Source organism: Aulonocara sp. 'chitande type north' Nkhata Bay, unplaced genomic scaffold (genome assembly GCF_057382095.1).
Source record: "Aulonocara sp. 'chitande type north' Nkhata Bay isolate Kocher_YH1m ecotype deep benthic unplaced genomic scaffold, A_spYH_male_GT1.1 unmapped_scaffold_2, whole genome shotgun sequence".
Lineage (NCBI taxonomy): Eukaryota > Metazoa > Chordata > Actinopteri > Cichliformes > Cichlidae > Aulonocara > Aulonocara sp. 'chitande type north' Nkhata Bay.
Window position 1 is genome coordinate 1,522,465 of NW_028234334.1, and position 19,099 is coordinate 1,541,563.

General features: G+C 44.1%; 2 protein-coding genes across 4 annotated transcripts in view; both read left to right on the top strand.

Annotated features, from left to right (window-relative positions):
• Positions 1 to 19,099, top strand: part of LOC147300756 (ribonuclease inhibitor-like) — a 92,063-nt gene that overhangs the window by 18,549 nt on the left and 54,415 nt on the right. For all 3 annotated transcript variants that reach the window (XM_086284824.1, XM_086284825.1, XM_086284823.1), the window contains exons 4-5: positions 1,640 to 1,816; positions 3,924 to 4,100. In XM_086284824.1, coding sequence (XP_086140950.1) covers positions 1,640 to 1,816; positions 3,924 to 4,100 — 354 coding nt within the window. The remainder of the gene's footprint in view (positions 1 to 1,639; positions 1,817 to 3,923; positions 4,101 to 19,099) is intronic.
• LOC147300757 (dynein axonemal heavy chain 5-like) lies at positions 11,901 to 15,125 on the top strand. Its single transcript, XM_086284826.1, has 5 exons — positions 11,901 to 12,126; positions 12,491 to 12,591; positions 14,530 to 14,718; positions 14,786 to 14,860; positions 14,982 to 15,125. Exons 1-5 carry the CDS (start codon positions 11,901 to 11,903, stop codon positions 15,123 to 15,125), a joined length of 735 nt encoding a protein of 244 aa, XP_086140952.1.

The following is a 19,099-nucleotide window of genomic DNA, read 5'->3' on the forward strand; positions in this document are numbered from 1 at the left end:
TTACGTTGAAGCAGAGTACGTATCACTCCGCGAGGCTCCTCGTAGCTGTAATGCTCCAACAATCCATCAAGCGGTGCGGCCTCGTAGCTGAGCAAAGTCGTACCAAAACATCTTTTGAAAGGTTTCTGAGCGCCGTGTAGCACATAAAATCGGTTCGAGGTCAGTAAGCACAACCAGAATTCATCCATAAGCCGCACTGTCGATTTATGAGAAAATTACAGGATTTTAAGTGCAGAAAACATAGTTTATGGTTTTCCTTTGATCTTAGCAAATATCTACGCCTCTAATTGGGACGATCACAGATTTTTCACTAATGTCTTTGCGCGGCTCCCCAATATGTCATCACACAATATCATCTTTGAGGGAGACCTAAACTGCTCATTATCTGCTATGGACCACAGTTCACACAAAAGTACACTTAGTCCAAACTCAGCATGCGTCATTCAGAGCTTTCTTGATAATTATGGGCTGGCTGATGTATGGAGATTTCATAATCCTGCTTCACATCAATACTCTTTTTTTTCTAATGTCCATAAAACATATATTTGTATAGAAAAACGTCTCCCTTTAGTTACAGAATGTGATTATAAGACTCTGGTGATTTCTCCTCTTGTTTTTTCAATGTGTATTCCTGATGCCTGCTCCAACTATCAGCCATGGAGATTCAACTCAGTGTTGTTAGCAGATGAAGAGTTTGTCAGTTACAAAAGGTCTCAAAGACATTTTTTTTCTATCAATCAGACCCCAGAGATGTCATCATCAGTCATTTGGGAATCTCTAAAAGCATCTGAGAGGCCAAATAATTTCATTTTGTGCCAAACAAAGTGCAACACTGAAAGAACATCATCCATAAATATTGAGTAAGAACTGGACTCTCATACAGCGAGACTCAAATGCCTTTAAACATCAGCTTATCCTGCTGATCCAAGTCCAACACTGAGTTTGTAAAAACATGTTTGTCAATCATTTTGTTTGGTTTCTGAGGAAAAAGATTCAATAACTTGCTGCTAATACACAACATTTCATCATATTTCCTCATAACCCTCTTTTGTCTGACCATTTGATCCCATTTGAATTTGCAATAAAGGATCCACAGAGTTTGGTGACAATAATGACAGTAGATGTTTGTGTGAAAGTGCTGGAAGCAAATGAGTGTGTGATGTTCTTTCAGTGTTGCACTTTGTAGACGCTCCCTGAGCACTGGTCTCACAGCCAGCTGCACATAGAGACCAGTGTTGTTAGTCCAGGTCAGAAGATGACTTGTTGGAATGAAAATGAGCTTGTAGTTTGTCTGCTTTAATAATGTGACTGGAAAAAGGTGTTGGACTTCAAATATGTCCATTTCTGTCACACTTCACCTTTAAAAGTGAAGCCATGTGGTTCCTGGAAGGAAAAACACGACTTTTTCAAGTCTTTGTCCTGTTTTTATGAGAAATGTACGACTTTAATGTGAAACATTCAGAGTTTTTTCTCTTGTTGTGTTTGTTTGAAGCTGCTTCCTGTTGGCTTCAGCTGTTTGGAGTTTCCATTTTCTAAACTTCTACATTCTGAACCTTCTTCAGCTCTGAACAGATGATGAAACACTGAATGATTTCAAGGACTTTGTCTAATAAACTTACATCTTTCATTCTTTATACAGATTGAGTTACTGTGGTTTGTCAGAGATCAGCTGTGATTATCTGGCAGCAGCACTGAAGTCCAACCCCTCCCATCTGAGAGAGCTGGACCTGAGCTTCAACAGCAAGCTGCAGGATCCAGGAGTGAAGCATCTGTGTGGTTTCCTGGAGAGTCCAGGATGTAAACTTGAAACTCTGAGGTCAGTCAGCATGTTTTAGTTGTGCTGAGATGAATATGATGTGAAAGTTGTGCTGACACTAAACTGCAGACATCAGGCTGATATTATACTGATCCACACTGAGGATCTTCATGGTAAAGTCTGTTTTCTTCTTCTCTGGTTTAGTCCATTGACTGCAGCAGAACAATGTTCACATTTCAAACAGTGATACTCAACGTATGGCCTGCGGCCCACACGCGGCCTGCCCACCTTTCCTGATTCAGAGAGAGGGGACCCTGATTAACTGTGTAGCTTCTTCCTCACAGTTCTAAGTATCAGACACAACAATGAATAATCCACAGCTGACTGTCTTTAGCAGGTCAAAGGTCACGGCACACAGCAGACAGTCAGAAATATTCTAACTCTGATCATTTATCAGTTGTGACACTGTGAGACTTGATCAGAGGTGTGATCATCACAGCAGAGGCCTTTGTGTCAAAGTCACTGAGGATCAAACAGAAACACATGAAGCAGATTTTCCTCTTCTGGCTTTTTATAGCAGATAACCTTCAAAATATTCTGCAGTCGATCAAAAACTGAAGCAAACCATGAAGCAACATGTGAACATGAGCTGATGCTGCTGAAGTGAAGCAAAGTTACAGAGGTTTGATTACAGACACAGCTGAGAGTTTGTAATCTGTCATCATTTTAAAAAGTTTCCATGGAACAGCAGAAATGAGGCTTTACTGTCAGAGGCCGACAGCACTGAACACAACAGCAGACTGGTGGCTAATAAACAGTGAATGATGCAGAAACAGATGTTTGAAGCTGTTCTTGGAGTACACTGAGAGAGAGAGAGCTGTGCAGGCAGGAACAGCCAAAGTCAGAGAGAATTCATGAGCATATTGATCAAACGTGAAGCAGAGTTTGGATCTTCTTTTGCTGCTGCTTCACTCAGTTTTGGTTGGAGACAGATGAAACCTGCAGCTTCAGGATCTGTGAGCTGTCCACTTTCAGCCCCGACGGCGTGTCCGTGTACGTGCCGTGGAGTGAACGATCCACGCTCTGTGTTTCCATCTTTGTGTGTTTAGCTGCTCTCATTTACTGTTTTATCTGTTTGCTGCTTGTTGAAATAGTTTGTGAGCTTTAACCTGAGATTCTGGCAAAATACATTTATATGAAACATCGATTCAGGATTGAATGAATCAACATCGTTTTATTCAAATTAAAACCATTTAAATGGGAACATGAATTTTTTACAGCCGCCTCTAATGCTGGGTAATGTCAGCTGGTCCATGTGCAGCTGGCTGTGAGGCTCAGGGAGCGTCTACAAAGTGCAACACTGAAAGAACATCATCCATAAATATTGAGTAAGAACTGGACTCTCATACAGCGAGACTCAAATGCCTTTAAACATCAGCTTATCCTGCTGATCCAAGTCCAACACTGAGTTTGTAAAAACATGTTTGTCAATCATTTTGTTTGGTTTCTGAGGAAAAAGATTCAATAACTTGCTGCTAATACACAACATTTCATCATATTTCCTCATAACCCTCTTTTGTCTGACCATTTGATCCCATTTGAATTTGCAATAAAGGATCCACAGAGTTTGGTGACAATAATGACAGTAGATGTTTGTGTGAAAGTGCTGGAAGCAAATGAGTGTGTGATGTTCTTTCAGTGTTGCACTTTGTAGACGCTCCCTGAGCACTGGTCTCACAGCCAGCTGCACATAGAGACCAGTGTTGTTAGTCCAGGTCAGAAGATGACTTGTTGGAATGAAAATGAGCTTGTAGTTTGTCTGCTTTAATAATGTGACTGGAAAAAGGTGTTGGACTTCAAATATGTCCATTTCTGTCACACTTCACCTTTAAAAGTGAAGCCATGTGGTTCCTGGAAGGAAAAACACGACTTTTTCAAGTCTTTGTCCTGTTTTTATGAGAAATGTACGACTTTAATGTGAAACATTCAGAGTTTTTTCTCTTGTTGTGTTTGTTTGAAGCTGCTTCCTGTTGGCTTCAGCTGTTTGGAGTTTCCATTTTCTAAACTTCTACATTCTGAACCTTCTTCAGCTCTGAACAGATGATGAAACACTGAATGATTTCAAGCACTTTGTCTAATAAACTTACATCTTTCATTCTTTATACAGATTGGAGAGCTGTGGTTTGTCAGAGATCAGCTGTGATTATCTGGCAGCAGCACTGAAGTCCAACCCCTCCCATCTGAGAGAGCTGGACCTGAGCTCCAACAACAACCTGCAGGATCCAGGAGTGAAGCATCTGTGTGGTTTCCTGGAGAGTCCAGGATGTAAACTTGAAACTCTGAGGTCAGTCAGCATGTTTTAGTTGTGCTGAGATGAATATGATGTGAAAGTTGTGCTGACACTAAACTGCAGACATCAGGCTGATATTATACTGATCCACACTGAGGATCTTCATGGTAAAGTCTGTTTTCTTCTTCTCTGGTTTAGTCCATTGACTGCAGCAGAACAATGTTCACATTTCAAACCTTCAAAGAAGAAGAAAAATCCTCCACTGGAAAATTCACTGTGAAACTCTCAAACTCTTCATTGCACCTTAAAGTCTGTCTGACACTGAAATCCAAAGCAAAATGTGCGTTTGCTTTACAGACAGCAGTCCAACACAAACATACACACATCATCCAAAACACAGTCCAACATCCAAATCTCCTCCACTGCCAGCATGAATGATGGGAAAGAGAAGGAGGAACACTCTGACATTCAGGGTTAGAATGAGTTTCATCAAGCAGACTGTGAAGATCAAAGCTGCATTAGAAAGCTTACATGAATGAATGAGTGGACAGAAGTGGACAGAGATCATCTGAAGCACTTCAAAGGCTTTAAATCAGCACATTTCTCTTTATTCTTTATCAACTCTGTTAGTTTCTCTCAGTTTTCTGTGGAATGAAGCTAACAGCAGGCTAATAAGATGCTGACCAATAGGTTTCTATTAAAGGTTGTAATTTGTATATGAAAAAGTGCTTTGGCTCAGCAGGGATCAGCTTACAGGTAGAATACAGCTGCTGGATGGGATTAGCATGTCATAGCTATCTACCAAACTGCTAACTGGGGGATTTCAGGCCATCTATGGATCATTTTTGCTAACTGTTTATTCAGCTTAGGCTCACAGGGCTGCAGCCTGTGCCCTAGCTGTCATAGGGCAAGAGGCGTGGTCCACCTGCACAGGTGAGCAGTCCATCACAGGGCCAACAGAGAGCGACAGAGAAGCACTCCCTCACATCCACACCTACAGCCAATGTAGAAGCACCAATGAACCTAAGCAGCATTTCATTGGACTGTGGGAGAACATCCAACCTCCACAGAAAGGCCCAGCTGACCAACAAGCTTCAACCTACAACCTTCTTGCTCTAAGGCACTAGTGCTAACCACTTTTGCCCATTTCAGCCCAAATCCTGCATCTTCCTGTTTCTGACTCCAGGCCAGCTCCACTAACACTTTCTCATCAGACACTGCCACCTAGTGGAGGAAGTCTTAGTTCCATTTGAAGCTTCAGATTACAGTTAGTTCCTTTACAAAGAGGTGGAGGTGGTGGGGCCACAGCACCATCATCACTGAGTGCCATAGGACACTTAACCTTTGTTTCCATATGCTGGGAACTTCCTGTTGTTCCAAGGAGGACTGGAAAATGTGTGAAACTCTCCCAGTCAGTTCCTCACAGCACACTTCAATCATTTCCCTCCCACAGCATCAGGACCAGGGCTTTTTCTCTCTTTGGTCCCACTAAGAGATTTCCACACAAACACCTCATCAGTGGGACTCTCAGAGCTACCAGCCCTTTGCTACAATCACAAAGCTCTTCATTGAAATCAATGATATCAAAGCTGGAATCAAATGAGTCCAAGTCTTCTGCTGATTCAGCATCACATTCATCTTTGCTCCTTGTTCTGCATCCCCACCATGGACTTCATTCCTTTCCAAGCCAGCCTTGAGTGTCCTTTATTCAGCTCATCCTCTGCTTTACTTTTACACCTGATTTTAGCTGCTTTATCTCTCTTTCAACAGGTTTCTGTGCCTCAATCTTTTTCTTCTCTCCCTCATAACAAGACAGCTTCTTCTGCCTGAGAACATGTTGGAGTGATTTACTAATCCAGGGCTGCTTATTGGGGAAAATACTTCCTGTTTCCAAAGTAATCCCCATTTTTCCCAGAAAGAAATGTCAGTAGAAATCGATGATCTAAGTGAGAACATGAGCCTTTAAAAAGTCCCAGTGGGTGCAGTCAAAGCAGTCCCTCAGTCCCAGTATAGAGTCTTTGGTCCAGACTGGAACAGCTGTGTGCCCAGTTTGAGCTCTCTTCAGTGCTGTGACCTGACAGACCCAGAGGGGCCATCACATCACATTTAGAAGCTCCCCTGATGGAGCCACAACACATGTCCAAGACTCCCAAGAGGGAGAGAGGGAGAGAGAGAGCTGCGCATCGCAATGGAAGCAAAACAGTAAAAGAGTGAATTCATGACGATGTTTATGTGAAGCGTTTGGATCTTCTTGGGGCGATCGTGGCTCAAGAGTTGGGAGTTCGCCTTGTAATCGGAAGGTTGCCGGTTCGAGCCCCAGCTTGGACAGTCTCGGTCGTTGTGTCCTTTTGCAAGACACTTCACCCGTTGCCTACTGGTGTTGTTCAGAGGGCCCGGTGGCGCCAGTGTCCGGCAGCCTCGCCTCTGTCAGTGCGCCCCAGGGTGGCTGTGGCTACAATGTAGCTGCCATCACCAGTGTGTGAATGGGTGGATGACTGGATATGTAAAGCGCTTTGAGGTCCTTAGGGACTAGTAAAGCGCTATATAAATACAGGCCATTTACCATTTACCATTCTTTTGCTGCTGGTTCGGTCAATATTGTTTGGAGAGAGATCAAACTAACAGCTTTAGAATCAGCGCATAAAGGGCGTGAACACAAAGCGCGGACCCGGATCAGCGAGCTGTCGGCTTTCAGTGAGAAAGGCGACATCTAACTGATTCTGATCCGTGGGTCGTGCTGTGTGTTTAAGTCTATGTGCAGAATCCCTGTACCTGCTCTCATTTACTGTCTTAACTGTTTGGTGGTTCTTGAAATTTTGTGAGATGTCACCAGAGATTCTGGCATTTCGGACAAAATAAATTTATATTAAAAAATCGATTCAGGATTTTAATGAATCGATTTTACGTTATCCAAGCCAGAATCTATTTTAATCGATGAATCGATTATAAAAACCCACCCCTACTCTTCACCTCTGAGCTACAACATGGCAGAGCTGCCTCTGTCACCTGATGAATAACAGTGAGACATTCCACATACGTGCAGTCACACATGTGCTTCAAATACAGTCATGAACCAACAAGTCATCATCCAATTCCACCTGTGATCTTGTGTCACCATTGCTCTCTGAGCTTTGTGTTGGTTCTTCTGTCACCTGACAAATAGGACAAACATGACAATAAGAATAAAATGTGGAGCTGCTTCAGTGTTTCTGTCAGTTTGTGCAGATCTTGACTCATCAGTAATGTTTGTAGGGTGAGTGCATTTTTAAAACAAGTTGTGCAAACTGCACTACAAGGTGGATATTTGCAAAATAATGACTACCTCATGACATTTTGTCGCAAAAATTAACCCTATGAATATGTCAGTACCATTAGGATGAAATTATTGTGTCACCAACATTTTAATGTTAGACGTATAATTTTAACAGCCTCTGTGAACTAATAACTAAAACAAATCTGCGCCCTTGTGTTGGACCAACTGGAAGAAATGATTCAAGGACTTAGTCACAGAACAGAGATTCAAATCTCCAAAATCCAACTGGCTGCATCAGGACATATAGTCTGAAACTCTGCACAGTTTCCTGTTTGAAGCTGCTTCCTGTTGGCTTCAGCTGTTTGGAGTTTCCATTTTCTAAACTTCTACATTCTGAACCTTCTTCAGCTCTGAACAGATGATGAAACACTGAATGATTTCAAGCACTTTGTCTAATAAACTTACATCTTTCATTCTTTATACAGATTGGAGAGCTGTGGTTTGTCAGAGATCAGCTGTGATTATCTGGCAGCAGCACTGAAGTCCAACCCCTCCCATCTGAGAGAGCTGGACCTGTGGAGAAACAACCTGAAGGATCCAGATGTGAAGCAGCTGTCTGATCTTCAGCAGAGTCCAGACTACAGACTGGAGACTCTGGTGTAAGTAGAGTGATGGAGTGAGTGGGTGGTGCTGTCAGCAGTATTGTACTAAACACAGTCAGTATGAAACAAAGATCCAGTGTTTCCTGTAAAGCTGCAGCTTCTCAGTGAAGCTGTGAGAGGAGAACGGTGACAGGCTTCAGGATTGGACACAAACACTTCCTGTTTCTCACCTTTATGGTCACCATAGTAACGGCTGACACGCTCTGATCAAACACTGTCAACAGCCAATCAGCTCTCTGAACAAAGCAGCACGCAGACCAATGACTGCATTGATTTCCAAGTTTAAAGCAGTGAAGAACACAGTCTGTAGGTGAGGAAGAATTTAGTGAGAGCAGATGTTTGGATGGAATTCCTCCAGTTAACAGCTGGAACCGTCCATCTGGATTGTTGGGCTTGTTGTTGGGGTTCCTACAGAGCTCAGAGTGGACACACCAAGGTTCTTCTAATGAATGAAAGTCCAAACTCAAACTAGGAGGGAAAAACATTTTCAGCAACTTCAATAAAAATCCAAAGATTAGAAAAAGTGAAGCAACAATGAGTCCTAGTACAGTCCCAGCACTGACGTCCCTGCTGCTCTTTATACTGGATGTGCTGCATCACTGACTGACAGCTGATGAAGAGTCTCTGGAAACACTCGTTTATCTCCTCTGCTCTTCCTCCTTCTCTCTGCAGGTGGAGGTGATGATGGTAAACAGGACGGTGTGTGTGCTGAGAGAGGAGCAGCTGTGTCCTGATGATCCAGAGAGGTTGAAGCAGCAGCAGCTTGTGTGTAGAGACGCTCTGACTGGGCCATGTTACTGGGAGGTGGAGAGGAGAGCTTCATCCAGCAGTGACTGACAGAGGAATGAAGTGCAGATGACTGTCAGTGCTGCAGAGTGAACTGCTCTGAGAACAGCTCCACTGTCAGACACAATGTAGAGTCCAGCATCACCCCTGTGTGTCCCTCTGGATCTGACAGAGGATCATCAGTGTATCTGGACTGCTCTGCTGCTGCTCTGTCCTTCTACAGTCTCTGCACAGTCTCTGTCTCACTCTGGAAAGATTTTACAACTTGTTGTAATTACAGAACGTTAATATAATATTCAAACATGTGATCTTCTCTTTATTTCTGAATCTTTACCAAATAAAGAAAAACCAAACTAACAAACAGAAGCTGTCGTGTCCTTTTTCACCACATCTGTGAATCTTTTCTGTGTTTTTCCTCTTTTCCTCCTTCCTGCAGCTCCATCTTCATCATTCTGTGTCCAGTATATGTGAACACGTCCAAAGCATCTGAGCCTCATGTTACCCGTTTGTGTGAGTTACGCCTGTCGTTGTGTTGTGGTGTATAAATAAGGGGCAGGAGACAGCGCTGGATCTCTGAGTTCTTTACTCTCAATTTCTGCAACATCTGCAATATCTAGAAATGCAAACCTGTGAGCTGTGTGTGTTGTGCGTCTGCTCGGCCACCTCTCCTCCGGCCGTGCTGGAAGCAGCTGTGCGTTTGACAGTTTTATCGACTCGACAATAATCGAACAAATCAAATGTTCAAAAATATCAACTTAAGCACTTCAAAGTCAACAAAAAGCTTAAAACAATGAAATAATATTTCACTGACAAAACAACAGCTCATAAGAACGATACACAAAATAATACAGAAACAAACAAATAAAAGTTATTAACCAGGATCCATGTTTTTGTCACAAACACTGAATCAGCTGATTCACTCTTTATGTTTCTGAGTTTGTTTTGTGATTATAGTTCTGGTTTCTGTTTCTGTGTCTTCACTGTGTCCCACGTCTCCTTACTTTGGACTCTGTGTTATATTTCCTGTTTTACTTTGACAGTCCCGTGTTACTGTTTCCTGTCTCGTGTGTGTAATTGGTCCCAGCTGTGTTTCCCTCCTGTCTCCCGTTCCCTGATTACTAAACTGCGTCCACGCCGCCGGCGCTCCTCTCCACAGCTGGATTCCAGGATTTCAGAGCATCCAGCTGTGGTGAGTGATGGAGACACTTTCTCTGCTCCCTCAGTAATCAGGACAGTTTATTGAACATCAGAGGACATAAAGGACTGTTTTTCACCTGCCCGTTCTGAACCTGGACATTAAAGACTGCTGGCTTCAAGGACATTAATCCCAGTGTCAGCCAGCCAATAACAGCCTGTGTTTTTCAGCTCTTTAGGAGTCAGAAATGAGAAAGACACAGACTGCTAACCTCTCCCTGCAGGAAATAAGCTCCGCCTCTTCCTTTCCTGTATATGAGTGATTCTGACATGAGACACAATGAGTTTCCTGTTTATTGTGACTTAAAGCGAGCAGCAAAGACACTAAACTGTGTGTTTCCAGCTGAAGCTGCTTTTTGTGTTGCTCCCACAATCCTGTCTGAAACAGTCAGTGAGGAAAACTCAGTTTATGCTTCCAAGCTCATTGTGAGAGGGCACATTGTGTTCCTGCAAGTGCTGATTTTGTCTGCATCCCTGAGTTTAGTGAGCTGCCTCCAAGGACTTGTGAAGCCCAGTGTGTTAAGGCTGCATCTCCCAGATGTTTCCAGCAGAGACGATAAATGTTCCCACAAAGGCTCAAAGACTGTTTGATTTTGTGAGTGTTGGCCTCAAGAGATTGCTCAGTGAGCACCTGAGTGTTTCTGGGACATCGGACACTAACTGGAACTTCAAGTCTGGTTCTGAAGCTGCACATGCAAAGACTGTTTCTGGTTGTAGAGACCTGGCTGTTCCAGGGATTGTAACCTCCCCAGAGGCTGAGCTGCTGACCTCAGCTGACTCTGGAGCCTTGAAGGTAACTAAGTTTGCACCGCTCGGGTGAGCCATCTCAGCTGCAACAGCCTCCACAGAGAGCTCACGCAAGCTTACCCAGCCTGCTGAGGATTTTATGCTGCTGCAGCCCAAAAGGCATCCTGAGCTGGCTGACAGCCACCCACAGCTTCAGCTGCCTCAGCCAGGGGTCTCCACACCTGCTGGCCCTGCATCTGCTCTGACTGGGGGCTCCGGAGAGCCGCGCCAGCCATCCATCTCTGCTGGGGCTCCTGTTTGAGAATGTAGGAGTGTAAACTTCAAATATCTGCTCGGTTTGTCAAGATATCACATATTTGCAAAAGTGCTCTGACGTTTTTGGAGACGTCTGTTACCCACCATCTGGATAGCTAACCGGGAGGTCGAGGGTCATTAGAGCCGGCGAGAACAGCGGACTCCCGGCACATCGTTTTTGGACCCCCACGGCCTTTGGCTGTTCAGGTTTAAACATGATATATAAGTCACTTAGATCACGTAAAAATGTTATCGTTTGGCTTTTTTCAGGGTTGTTTGTTTGGTTTGGCTGAAGTTACAGTTTTCACACAGCTGAATAAACGTCAAACAGAAAAGTGATTAAACAGAAGTGTGAGACGGTCGAGAGTTTACTCCAGTGTCCTGTTAGATTTTAGACAGCAAGGAGCAGACGGCTGAGTTTATTAAACTCCACCGAGACAGCGGTGACGCGGATCTGAAGGCCAGACCGTCACAGCCGCTCACTTCCCGCCTACCCGACCTTTGGAGGACCCGGCCCACGTAGACCTTGAAGGCCGGGTCCTCAGGAGGATGCAGCCTGTGAGTTTGGACACGCCGTGACACATGATGTTCTACAGCTGATGTGTTTAAATGAGCTCTACAGGTGAACAGACTTATTAACGTTACCAGCATAATAAACTGTCCTGTCACTGAAGGTGTCTGCCCAACAAGGACGTGGTGCTGAATGCATCCAGACCCCTGCTGACTGTCTTTGCAGCTTCGGTCAAAGGTACAGTGTCCACTGTGACCCTGAGAGCAGGACACAGCCAGAGGTGAGTCAGCAGTTACAAACTAAATGCTGCTGACATGAATCAAACTGCTGGATAACCCACTGCTCATGAAAATGGCACCTTTCTGTTGCTTTTTGAGATTACTGAGAATATTTGAATTGTGACTCAGATGGCAGATCCAGGCTCTCAGCCTCCAGCTGAAACTTCCAGTCCTCCCCCAGCCAGAAGCTCTGATGCTGGGCTGAGAGACTTTGATCCTTCCCTGGATCCAGAAATCCAGGAGGGAGAAGGAGAACAGGACCTCCTTCCTGATCTGGAGAGGCCTGAGGGAAAGAAAGATGGAGCAGACAGAGCTTTGAACAAATCCAAACCTCCTGAGCTTCACCTCCACAAAGGTGCAGACACTGATGCACAGATTCACATGTGACACCTGCAGCGTCCAGCTTGTGCCGCTGACATTATCTCCACTCTGATACAAGCCTCATTCACTCGCTCACACACGTTCATACAATCACCTTTTCCTCACAGTCACACACATGAATGTAATGAGGGGAACTCGGGGTTCACTGTCATTCCTCAGGATACTTTGATATGCAGACTGGAGGCTCTGTGGATGAAACACCGACTGTCTGAAGCACTCTGAAGTCTTCATGATGGACTTCATCCTGATTAACACTACAATACTTGTTAGAGGCCTTTTATATGTAATAATATTCTTTTCCATTAAAGCTCTGAACATTCTCACTCTTTCTTGACCAGGTGTGACAGGTGAAGGACACCGGCGAATAGGAGGACAGAAGCTGAGAGCCATTAGTCACATGACTTCAGCTGCTGCTGCCTCACCAACCACTGGCCCCTCGGTGAGTCTAGAGTTACAGCAGTGACCACAGGAAGTGCACACGTGTGATCTAAAGCTACATGTGGGCCTGTGACCATCAGTCTTCTCACTGTGGTAGACGGGTTTGTGAGTCCCTGTGATGCTGGGAGTGTCCAGGACAGTCGCTCCTGATCGGGTCTCTCATGGAAAGCTGGTCCCAGGAATTCCTGGAAAATTCCTCCACAAAAGAGAACTGGGAACATAAGTGCAGAGTGACAGAGGTGCTCAGCAGCCCTGCTGTTATATGGGAATAGAACCAGAATAGTCGGCAACCACTTGAGTTAAGTTAGCCAAAGAGATGCGACTCAGACTGACTTCATCATGTTGGCAACGTGTCTGCATTGATAAACTCCAGTTATTGACAAATCAGAGAATAATTCCAGTCGTTCAGAGACAGATTGTGATTGTTTGGAGGATGTAATCGTTTCCCTTCAGGGAGCGTGTTGGACGCTCAGTGTCCGGGTGATTAGCTGATGCAACTACTTAGAATCAGTTTGTGAATATGAAGAAAATCAGTGCAGTCACTGGACAAACTCTGATTCTTCCTAGTTTCACTCTTGTTTCAGTCCAGTGTGACTGAGGTGGTAAAAAATGATCTGACTTTTAGCCACACAGCTGTCTGCTAGAGAAAAAGCCTTTGTGCACAACTTTCTTAAAGGCAAACGGCACCATGTTCACTGCAGCTGCAGCAAACGCAGCAAAGAGTGAAAGTTGGACTGAGAATGTTGTGACTGTTTCATGAGAAAGAGCAGGAAAACAAGCATCACACACCCAGACACAGTGCTGGGATTAGAATTAGACTTTAGAGCCAAATGTAGGACAAAAGCTTTAATATGAAAGAGGAAAACCCAACAACAGCCAGAGCATGAAGCTCAAATCTATACCAATCACCAAGAAAGCTGACAGGCCTGTGACACGTCAGAGACGCCGTTCAAATCATAAAGAAGTTGGTTTATTGACAAAATGTAAAAAACCAAAAGAATCAAGTCAACCTTCAGTTTCGAGCGAGTAGACCAATCAGGCACAGCAGCAGCTCTAGAATAAGCAACAATTTGATGTATTACAAACAACCTTTCATATACACACATACATATGGCTCATATGCTGTTTAAAAAGGGCTCAAAGACCCAACAGATTACACAAAGTACAAAAATACTTTCATTCAGACAACAGTCAGCTGTGCACGAGACAGAGAGCCGACTACAGTTAGTAACATGGACTCACTTTGTTTCAGACACGACACAAAGTAACACAAAGCCACAAAGAGCAGAAACATCAAAAAGGAGGCAGAGCAGCAGCAACTCTCCATGAGCTGTGAGGCTAACAGCCACCCACACTTCCTGTGATGCATAATGAAAACAACATTAACCTGAAGGATGATAACAACAGAAAGAAGTCTAAGCTAACGTTACACAGCGCTCACACAGCGCTGACTGTACAGGCCTCACACAGCTACGACCTGCATCCACAACACCTGATTCTACTGAACACAAACAAGTTAATGATATATGAGCAATCCAGGGAAGGCTTCCAGGAAGGTGAGGATCCAAAGACAGCTCTACAACAGCATCAGTCAGCAACAATGTTACTAATCACTGACTCTTTCATCCTTTTATACTCAATCAAAAAGTGCTGTGTTCACATTTGTTTCTGCTGAAATCCAGAGACTGAAAATGCGTCTTTTTAAAGTTTGAATAAACTGACTGAACTTGTCACGAGTCCAACCGTGAGGAACACTTCCCCCCATGACACATCACAGGAGAACGTCTCAGTGGAGGGGGGACAGTAGCTCAGTTTAGGCAGTCACACTCAGAATCGATGCCTCCAGTCAGGGTCAAACGTGGTCCTCAGAAACCTGCAGATGTTTGGGCCAAGCTCTCACTGGTCTCTGCGTCTGTAGACTGAGCTGATGTTTCTCCAGGTGTCTGGTAAAAGGACGATGCTGCTGTCCAATGAGGCGAGGAGAGAAGTAGCCAAACAGGCGAGAGCCGTGAAGGAGGAACGGCGGGCAGCTCTGGATGCCCGACATAAATACCTGATGAGCAGGCTGGCCGACGCCGGCAGCCTGGAGGAGGCGGCGGTGGAAGACGCCATCGTCTCTGATGACAGAGTAAGTTCAGAGACGTGATCCTTCCTCAGAGTTGAACCTTTGAGTCATTAATGTCTGATTCTTCCAGTTCAGTCTGATCCATGAATTCTTTGCTGCAAACGGATCCAAGAAGCTGATTTTCTTCTATCAGGATGTCAAACAGGTAACTTTGATCACATTTCAATGACTGACACATGAAGGTCTAACCGCTCTTCATAATCTGCTGTCCTGTTTGTTGCAGCGTACTTTGTATTCATATCTTTTAATATCTGCCTTTCTCCCAGAGTCTGTCCTCCCGTCAGTCTTCCTTTGTGGACGCATCAAACTCAGCTGTGGCTCAGAGGAAACTCTTCCTCACTACGGGGAACTCTGAGGTTGGCTTCAGCTTTTTATGTTTAGTTCATGTGAGAATCACAGAAAAATGCTGATATGAGTGGAAGCTTCTGCTGGGAAATTGGCAAAGAGCAGATTATTGAACAGCGAGGCAGACAGTTCATTTCAGTGATGCCAGTTTATTAGAAACGAGGACTGTGGGGCTGCTGGAAGTCAGGACGGCCGTTCTCTGGATAAACCTGACAGCTGAGGTGGAGAGCAGGATTTATCCACAGACGGCTTCTTCCAAGCAAATGTCCTGAACACACCTGAGCTGAGGGTTACACAGTGTGTCCTGTGTGATCTCTGCTTTATGGTGGTTGAATCTCACAAATGTGACCATCAGACCTGACGACTTATTTGTGATGTTTTCATTAAAAATATCCTGGGTGAGGTGTTTGGGGCCTGTCCCATGAGGAGGAGTCTCCAGGGCAGACCCAGGACACACTAGAGAGGTTATATCTCTCAGCAGGCCTGGGAATGCCTCAGTATTGTCCTGGATATGCTGGAGGAAGTGGTTGTTTAGGGAGGTCTGGGATTCTCTGCTTAGACTGCTGCACCTGTGACCCGGGACCAGATAAACAGGAAATGGATGTTTGAAATTCAAAGAAATCCTCTTTTAATAATGAGGAAAAAAGACAGCAGGAGATCCATCGCAACTAACAAAACACTTCAAACACATCAATGCATCAACTTTAATCAACTTCATTTGGTTCAAATGAAGGAATCTAACAAAGCACTCACTAAAATGAAACACCAGTTAGTTTCCCGAGCTCAACAGGTCGAACACCTGAGTTTGGTTTGCGGTGCAGTTTTTATTTCTTCTAGATAACTTGGGTTATTTGCACAGGAAGGTTTTTAAATGTATTTCTTAAGTACGATCTTATATGGGGGTTGATTTTATAGCATAACAGAATAATGTAATAACTCTAATAGAGTATAAAACATTTGCAGAATGAAGTACAAGGTGAAGAAAAGTCAGAACGTCCCTGTTTGAAAATACAGCCTCAGAAGGTCAGAGATGGACAAATTCAGCTACAGAAACATGTGGCCATTTTTTTAAAGCCATAGAGCATATTACAGACGACACAAAGAGCAAACACTGTAAACTTCTAACCACAGACCTCACACAGCTCACACACGTCAGAGTGAAGCTGTCATTTCCTGAAGCTTCCACACAAGAGAACTGGCAACAAGGTGGAGTCCTCATGGATCACTAGCAGAGAAATGTGGGTGGGTGCCAGACCACATGGACTCGACTCACTTTCTTTCATACAAAGGAGCAGACTAATGCTGTCATCCTTAAAGACTAACTAGAAACAAGCAGTGCGCTCGCATCGACTCGACTTGTTTTGCAAGTTTGAAGTGAGATGGTACTTTGGAGTCAGCCTCCCGAGATGATGACTGGTTTTTGAAAAAAATCTCATATTTATACAATGAGCAGCAGACTTTCCTGACTTGCAGAGGTCAACGTCCTCCTCAGTCATGCGCCATGAGTGGCACAGATACTATTCATCAAATAACTAACATGGCCTTGATTGTTACTCCAGAGACTTATCTGCGATGTAGCTTTATAGCATTTTCATTAGCAATCGTATGATTTGTGTTACAATGACCTTTGTGGACGGGCCCGGACCCCCAGGCCTCGTCCGTGACGCCGACGGTGAGCGCAACGTTTTTGTTTTCTTGCGCTTAAAATAACCTGATCAGCGTTCTGCGGACGGTTTGTTTACATTTCTCACATCTGTGATTGTTCACCCGGGTTGGACACGAGCAGAGAGGGCTTTCAAGATGAAAAAGCCAACGTGAAACTTTAACGGACAACAAAGTTTTTCAATCAAATCTCCGTCACACCCTTCCTTGACCTCATCACGTTATCCACCTTAGTCAAGGAACAGTGGTTCGGGAAAATATGCATTTGTTTCTTGGACTACTTTAAAACGTATCTCAACTAGTGATGTGCGGATCGATACTGAAATATCGATTCCTCCGATACCCGTCATTGTGTCCGGCCCCTTGGCGTGCACACTCACAACAATGGCTGAGCGTAAACAGAGTCATGTGCAGACGTATTTTACCTCCACGAACAGCTGAGACGTGGTTTGCCATACATGTGGCAAGAATGTGAGGTGTTGTGGTAACACCGCTGACCTGGTCAAACACCTCAGAGTGAATCATATCACAGAATATGACGAGCGTATGTTGAGGCGAACTGAAGAGGAGGAGAGGGAGAGGTGCTGCCAGGGCGAGACAGACGTCTCTCACGGAGTCCTTTAATGCTGCAGGCAGGCAACAAATAGCCACAACTTCAGGTTTTTCATTTCTATATGATAATTCTGCATCATTAAGTGATAAGAACAAGTAATCTGATGTCCTGTGATCATTACGACGCTATAATTTGAGATAAAATAAAAGATAGAGTAAAAAAATAAGTTTTTGTTCAGAGTATCGTATCAGATCAGTATCGTCGATACCACCCTGAATTTTACTTGGTATCGGATCGGAAAGGAAATCAGTGGAAATCAAATCCTGCTTCTACAGGTGTCCAGTTCATTCACTCTGACCCCTCCAGATAAGCGTTGCCAGTTCTCACTGTGCTGTAGATCACATTTTCTTGTGTTTGGGGTTATAACGGTTACTTTTGAGGTCTGTGTTATAAAGCAAGTTAATCCTGAATTTAACTGGAGAAGACAAATTCCCACTGCGTGGTGTAGTGCACAGCCAGGCATTCTTTACATTAGTTCGTTTGACAAAACCAAAAAGCCGAAAGTATTTACTTGGAGTTTGGTTTGATGAAATAAGTGCCAGAATCAGTGAATACAAATGATTCCAATGACATGAAAACTGGTGGAAGGACAAATCCCTCAAGAAAAGCACGACTAGCACATTAAGTTTGTTTGTAATCATCATCATCTCTAACACCATGCGCACAACAGTGATTTTGTTACAGAACACTAAGATAGTAAAATCTGGGAAATGATGATATTTCTTTCCAAAACTTCCTGTCTGGAAGACATTAAAGCTGCTGTGCCACCTGCAGCTTCTTTCAATCTATGTTATGTGAATATATCTTTTTTTTGGGGTTTGAACATCCATTCAAACTCACTCTCTGCCTAGCAAGTCTCATTCCCTCATTTCCTTGGGGTCCAGCTTCACATACGTGGCACTGAGCCTTTTCCTTTGTCACCTCTTTCTGCTACATGCCTAGCCTCCCAGTTTCTTGGTCTATTTTCTTCATTTCGCTAACTACACTTCTTTTTCTTTGTAAATCTCTTCCTTCAAATACTTTCAAAATCACTTTTCTTTTTTCCCTTTCTTCTGTGCAGAGAAGACGTCAAACCCCTTCTTGGCAGTTTATCTCAATAAAGCTGTACTATCCCAGCCATCTGGTAAGTCTTCCCTACTACCCAGAGCCTGTTTATACTCCTGCATGTCTCTGCCTTCACTCACTTCCTCTTCTTGATGTCCAAACTCATCCTTCAAACTACCATTTGATGCTGCATAGCTGCATTCTCCCTGACACCTCCTTGTCTCCTGTCTTTTTGATTTCACCTTCTGCATAATATTTAGTTGCCCTGTGTGCAGCTTCCTCCACTTTCATATATTTCTACAAGTTCCTCCCTGTTCTTGAAGTATGTGTGCACCACGGCCATTTCCACTTGGAAAATCTGCCCCACATCTGTCTTTCTAGATTTCTCTCCTAAACACCACACCTACCCAACACCTCATAACCTCTGTTCCCTTCACCTAAATGTCCATTGAAGTCTGTGTCAATCACCACTGTAGTATGTGGTCTCTTGCACACAAAATGTGTCTACCCTCCACCTCCATAATATGAGTCCGCCAGCCCTCCCATTGCCAGTCAGAGTCCATAACAAGTCAAAAACATAAACAGCTCGAACGTATTATTTATTTAAGAGAGAGAGAGAGAGAGAGAGAGAGAGAGAGAGAGAGAGCTCAGTTGTCCTTGCTCTAGCATCAAGAGTCAGTGACTGGCTGTTCACTGCAGGCTCAGCAGTCCAATGGCCGA

What these genes read in the sequence shown, in the direction of transcription:
- LOC147300757 (XM_086284826.1), top strand. Translation starts at nt 11,901, where the DNA reads ATGGCAGATCCAGGCTCTCAGCCTCCAGCTGAAACTTCCAGTCCTCCC. An exon ending in TGAGCTTCACCTCCACAAAG is followed by an intron (nt 12,127 to 12,490) that starts GTGCAGACACTG and finishes TTTCTTGACCAG; the next exon opens with GTGTGACAGGTGAAGGACAC. An exon ending in TCTATCAGGATGTCAAACAG is followed by an intron (nt 14,861 to 14,981) that starts GTAACTTTGATC and finishes CCTTTCTCCCAG; the next exon opens with AGTCTGTCCTCCCGTCAGTC.